Source organism: Mirounga angustirostris, unplaced genomic scaffold (genome assembly GCF_029215605.1).
Source record: "Mirounga angustirostris isolate CCGP_5_RB_7025 unplaced genomic scaffold, mMirAng1.0.hap1 SCAF_5, whole genome shotgun sequence".
NCBI lineage: Eukaryota > Metazoa > Chordata > Mammalia > Carnivora > Phocidae > Mirounga > Mirounga angustirostris.
Genome location: NW_026991713.1, coordinates 14,170,771 through 14,176,770, shown reverse-complemented (window position 1 = coordinate 14,176,770; position 6,000 = coordinate 14,170,771). Strand labels below are relative to the sequence as shown.

Here is a 6,000-nt window from a genome sequence, read left to right as displayed (position 1 = left end):
AGCTTATTGTGAGGAGGCCCTATCATTACATTCCCCACCTTGAGTGGCCTTGGACATTGATTTCTATCTCTTTTGTTCCTGCTAGGCTATCAAAACCAATTTTCAAATTTGCCAGATTTAGCAAATACCCTGGAAAAAGGTAACTTTTGTACACACTCATCTTTCTGAGTTTCCTTTTCCCCATCATTCTCTTCTTGGTAATTCCTTAATATCTTGCCAACTCTTTGATGATTATTTAAAACTCTTTGATGATTATTTAAAACTTAATTTTTTAAGTTGTTTTCAATGGAAAAGTTGGTCCAAATAATCTAGCCCATCATTATTAGAAATGGAAAGCCACATAATGTCTTTCTTGGCACATGGTAGGCTCTCAGTAAATGATGGCTGAATTAGTTGAATTATCATAATTACCCAAACATGGTCTCTTCTTTTGCATTTACAAAGACTGTTTCTTACCCCTATGATGCATAGAATGTCCATATTCCACCACTGACAAGGCTTAGAACCAATGCCACCTCTTCCTCAAAGTTCTTCCTGTTTTCTCTACTTCCCCAAATCTGAACCCTCATGAGACCTGGTCTGTATTATTCTGGTTGCTTAATATATTAATATGAGAAATATAGGTAGAAATGTATTAATAGGTAGAAATATATTAATACAACTCTTTATCTCTTCTGTGGGTTTGTACTTTCTTGACTTTTCTGGGCTTCTGAAGAATTCCCTCACTCCCCCTCAAGCTCAGCATACATTACAAACAGATTCTTTGGAAAATGGTATATCCAGTACTTTTAGGTTTGATGTCCTGGGAGGGGATTCTTTGAACATTTAGATGCCATAGGCTGGAAGCAGGCCATAGCTCATTCTAATAAACCCTTACGTTTGTACAGCACTTTAGAATGAACAGGGCACTCTCACATACATGTCTCTTACTTGTGTGTTACAATCATCATGCTGCAGATGGGAATCAGAGGGTAAGAGACACTAAATAATATGCCCAAATAGAGTTACGAAGCCAGAAATGGAATCCAGTCTTTTCTCTGCAAGACCAGGGCTCATTCCAGCACACCACCATTGCTTCCCTAGATTATTTGTGTCATTAGCCATTCCTGTAGCAACAACACCTAAAACTCTTTGGAAGTAACACTCGCTATGTGAGAGCACCTGTGTGGTGCAGAAGTCAGGTCAGAGGCAACAGACAGAGGGGTTAGCTCTGTGAGGTACCCACACATGCCTCTCAAATGAAGGCTTTCTGTATCTCAGTCCTCCTTACCTCACAACCTTGGTCCCATTTCTCATGACTTGCATGTCCACCATACAGCCCCCAGTAACATAGGCAGCTAGGTTCAACTCTGAGAATTCAGCCTGAAGGAGAAAGCAAAACACAAAAGGAATCATCAAAAACTAATGATGCTAAAAACTACTAACATTTATTGGGTACTTGTATGTGTCAAGTACACACTTATGCCTCACCTGAAACTTAGGAAGTTGGTAATATTATTTACTCCCCTTTCTGAAACATGAAAAATCTGAGGTGCAGAGGCATGGTGCCATGTCCAAGGTCACATAATTAATAAAAGGCAAAGTTAGATTGAAACCCTCCTGTCTCTGATTCAAGGACCCATGCTTTTAATCACTACTAATTTCTACTTCCTTGAAAGTAGAAGAAGCAACTCCAGCTTCAGGGCTATACGAGGCCAAAGGCTGTTCAAAACAACATCTTCCCTAGGTTTCTCCAGCTTCAGGTTATGCAGTGGTATAGCATCACAGCTAGTGATCGCTTATCCCTATTAATGGAGTCCTTTCATCATCTACCCACTACTACCCCTTTTGGTCACGGCCCCACCCCTTCATCCACCTACAGGGTTACAGTGGAAGCACCATGTCCATGCACTGAAATACTGCTCTCTCAGTCACAGCTGATGGGGCTGGCACCTGACCCAGGGTGGAGGAATAAGGTGCTCTTGTTATTAGAATTTGAAACTGCTGAGTGATTCATGTAATTTCTTTCTAGGGGCTGTATTTAATACACAAAACCTAAGTATAATTGAAGATCATGTTTTTTGCCATCTGGATTGGGAAAGTACAGAAAATAAGGGGGCGGAGGGAGAAATGTCACAGTCAGTAAGTGAGGGGCAGAGGCAAGAGGTGAGGAGTACTCTTGATGTTTATGTGCCAGCTACGATCCTGCCATTGGGCTTAATACAATACCTCTGTATTTTTATAAATACATCTTTTTGCTTTCTTATTTGTTTAAGCAAGATCTGCTGAATTTCTGTTGCTTGTGACCAAAGCCCTATGGAATACATCCCTCCTACCAGATTATACACCCCCTGGGGACAGTGATTCCATGTTACTACAACCATCTAAGCTTCCTAAGGTAGCCGTAACAAAGTACCATCACTAGGTGGCTTAAACAGCAGAAATTTCTTTTCCCACAGTTCTGGAGGCTAGAAGTCCAAAAATAAGGTGTTGGTAGGGTTGGTTCCTTTTGAGGGCCGTGAGGGAAAATCTGTTTCAGGTTTCTCTCCTTGGCTTGTAGATGGCTACCTTCTCCCTTCTCCATCACATCATCTTCCTTCTATACATGTCTCTGTATCCAAAGACCCCCTTTTTATAAGAATACCAGTCACACTGCATTAGGGTCCACCCTAACGACCTCACTTTAACTCTAGAAAGATCCTATCTCCAAATAAGGTCACATTCTTAAGTACTGGGGCTTAGGACTTCAACATGTGAATTTGGGGGGGGAGACAGTTCAACCCATAACCCCATCCTAGAAAATGCATAGTACCAAACTGTGCCTTACACAGTAGATGCCAAAAGCTATTTCTCAGGATTAAATGAATAAAAATAGCTTCTCATACATATGAAAAACTCACTATGTGCCAATACTGTCCTAAGCATTTTACATGTATGAATTAATTTAATCCTCACACTTACCCAGATGAAAAAACCAAGGCAAAGAGAGATTAAATAACTTGTAAAATGTACACAGTAAGTAGCAGAGCCAGCATTTAAACCCAGGCAGTCTGACTCCAGCCTATGCTTTTAACTGCTACACCCCACTACCCCCACTGCTTAGCTGAATAAGGCACTGGGTGGATTACAACTGGGAATTTTAGGGACCTAAAAATAGCCCAGTTGAAGAGAAAACCAAGTTTATATTGAAGGGAAATATCACTTCACAGTGATTTAAATGTATCCCCTTGGAAACATTTAACAGAATTATGACCAAAGACCTAGTCATCTCCCCAGATGACATTAAAGGAAACCCAGAGCACTTATGTCTCTTGCTTTAATTAATAGCCTCATTATGTTGTGTCAAGGTGAAGAGCAAAGAGCTCTGTTAATGAGTCCAGGTTAGTAAATAGTGGTAATGACCTGTTTATTAAGTCTAATGACCTAAAAATTCAGTCCCATCATGTTTAAGATACTTCACTGGCAAGATTACAAAGAAGAATTAGCAATAAAAGTTGTTGCATGAGTGCGTGGAGAAAAAGAAGTTAGAAGAAAGTTGCAACACAGAACACTTGGGTACCAAAAATTTGAAGAAAGGGAGTAAATCAGAATCTTGAATGATAGAATCTCCAACTCCAAGGTGGCAAAGCCCCAGAGGCTGTCTTGCTGCCCGAATGGAAAGAGATATCTGGATAAAAGACACTCAGGCTTGGATATACAAGTTAGAAGTTCATCGTATTCAGCTTAAGGTTTCTAGAATTATTTCCCAGTTATGGTTTATGAATAAGTATAGGAGGTAAATGCCTGGGTTGTTAGGGGAGCAAGTCTCTGTTGGATCAAGCATAGAGAGTTGGGGTAGCGAAGAGAGGGCGTTCCTCTGTATTTTACTTTTTAAAAACTTCAACAAACAAAACTTGGAAATGAACATAGACGTATCCAAGCACTTCTCCTTCAAGATAGTATGATGGCCCTCTTGGTAGAATCTCAAAGAGCACCTATTTTTGAAGAGCCTCAGAGTTCACACAGAAACTGTAGCGGGTTGAACTGTCTCCCCCAAAAGATATGTCCACACCCTAACCCCTGATACCCACAAATGTGACCTTTTTTAGAAACAGGGTCTTTGCACATTTACATCTGTAATCCATCTAGAATTAATGTTTTGTATAAGATCTGAGCAAAAACACTATTCTTTTACCGAATTACCTCAGTGCCTTTGTCAAACATGAAGTGACTTCATATGTGATCTATTCATCTAACCTTGAGTCTGGTCCAAGTTGTCTCAATTACTGCAGCTTTTCAGTGAGTCAACTTGATATCAAGTAGTGTAATATTCTAGGAGGGAAGCAGCCCAAATAGGGCCCAGTGATGACAGGTCCAAAGACAAAGTAGGATGACCATCCCTCTTGTCTCAACCTGCTGATCAGACAAAAAGTCTTCCTACTCACCCGCTCCAAAATATGGTCACTGGGCAACCAGATGACCTCAAAGGCTCTATCCGGAATAAACCAGTTGAATGTTTCCCTAATGATATGATTGGCCAAAGGGAATGTGTTCTATTCTCTGATTCACACCGCAACCCACCATTGTGACTAGACCTCTCAAAGAGCTCCTCAGAGGATCCCCACCTCTCTAAAGGTTAAAAAGAAAAGAAAAAAAAAAAAAAATCAAGAGCTCAGCCCCTTCAGCTTTGTTAGTGTGGTTGTCCAGCTGAGAGGTTAATAACGTCAAGCACTGCTATGACTTTGAGTCTTGCCTGTACTGAGGAATGGTGCCTCCACTATTACCATGCTCACCTGCTCCTACAAGTTGCCCTTTGCTTTATAAAGGAACTTCCGGGTTTCAGCACAGGTCTAAACATCCTCTCTTATTTGAGCTTCTTTATGCCTTATTGAAAGCTTGAACCCACTATCTCAACCTCATTACATTTCCCCCTATCTGCTATGAGGAGCATTTTAAAGAATTCCTTTCCCTTATTTTTAACAGAAAGAAATAACACTATAATGTATGGCTTTGGAAAATGAAGAAGGCTGTGTATAATTTTGATTGTCAAGATTTTGTTTTGAAAGGGGAAACAGTCATGTTACACATTTGTGGGAGATTGTCTCTAGACACCATTAAAGACGGGCAGATTTTTGCAGTATTAGGCACATACAGGGACTTTGTTAAAACCTGGTGTGGGAGGTTTTTGACACTGATCTCAATTACACCTGAAAGTGCTAGATGATCTGAGTTTTCTTGTGACTTTTAAAAACATGTACATGGAGGAATCAAAGAATAGTAGGAAAGGAACTGGACTTGACGTCTGGGACAGGGATCTAAATCTTGGATTTGACAATGACACAATGACAATGACTGCAGGCAAACCCCTCACTCTCCACTGTAATTCTCTTCATCTTTAAAATGAAAGAATCATAATCAACGGAGTCAATTATATCTACAGTGCCTTTCATTTCTATAGATCTTTCTTTCTCAACTAGTGTCCCCCAATTATGACTGAAGGAAAAAATCTTTTATCACATCACATCTTATGACAAAGGAATGCCAAGCAATAATATTTTTATTAGAAAGCTGTTCACTGCCTTGTACCCAGCTTCAGGCACACAGTAGGTATCCAAAAATGCTTGTTGAATAAAGTGTTATTTTTATTTCTGATGAGCAGATACCTACACATGCTATGTAGCTTGCCTTCTGAAACTCTGTCCATTGCCAGATCCATTAGACCACAACACTGCAGAGGGGGTCTCCAAGCAGAAAGGAGGCAAGGCCCAATCTAAGTTTCTAGTAACAAAAGCACGGTAAGAACACAGGGCTATTGGATCAATGGAATGGTGAGATGTCTTTTGTAGCTGGGGCATGGAGTTTATGGAGGAACATAATAGAAAACAGAGCTAGAAAGGTAGGTCGGAGACCAGTCCAGAAGGAGCTTGAACTCCCTGTGGAGGAACACAAGTATCATTATATAGTGCATCCATCTTCCCTTACTAGTATGTCTGTTACTTCATAACAAATTACCACAAAGTAAAAAACTTCAAACAACACACG

General features: G+C 40.3%; 1 protein-coding gene across 1 annotated transcript in view; it reads right to left on the bottom strand.

Annotated features, from left to right (window-relative positions):
• Positions 1–1,121: 1,121 nt before the first annotated feature.
• The window catches only part of LOC135364280 (synapsin-3-like), an 85,079-nt gene continuing 80,200 nt past the window's right edge, over positions 1,122–6,000 (bottom strand). Inside the window, exons 4-5 of the mRNA XM_064590236.1 lie at positions 1,271–1,362; positions 1,122–1,161 (exon numbers count right to left, since the gene is read on the bottom strand). Of these exons, the coding sequence (XP_064446306.1) occupies positions 1,122–1,161; positions 1,271–1,362 (132 nt within the window). The remainder of the gene's footprint in view (positions 1,162–1,270; positions 1,363–6,000) is intronic.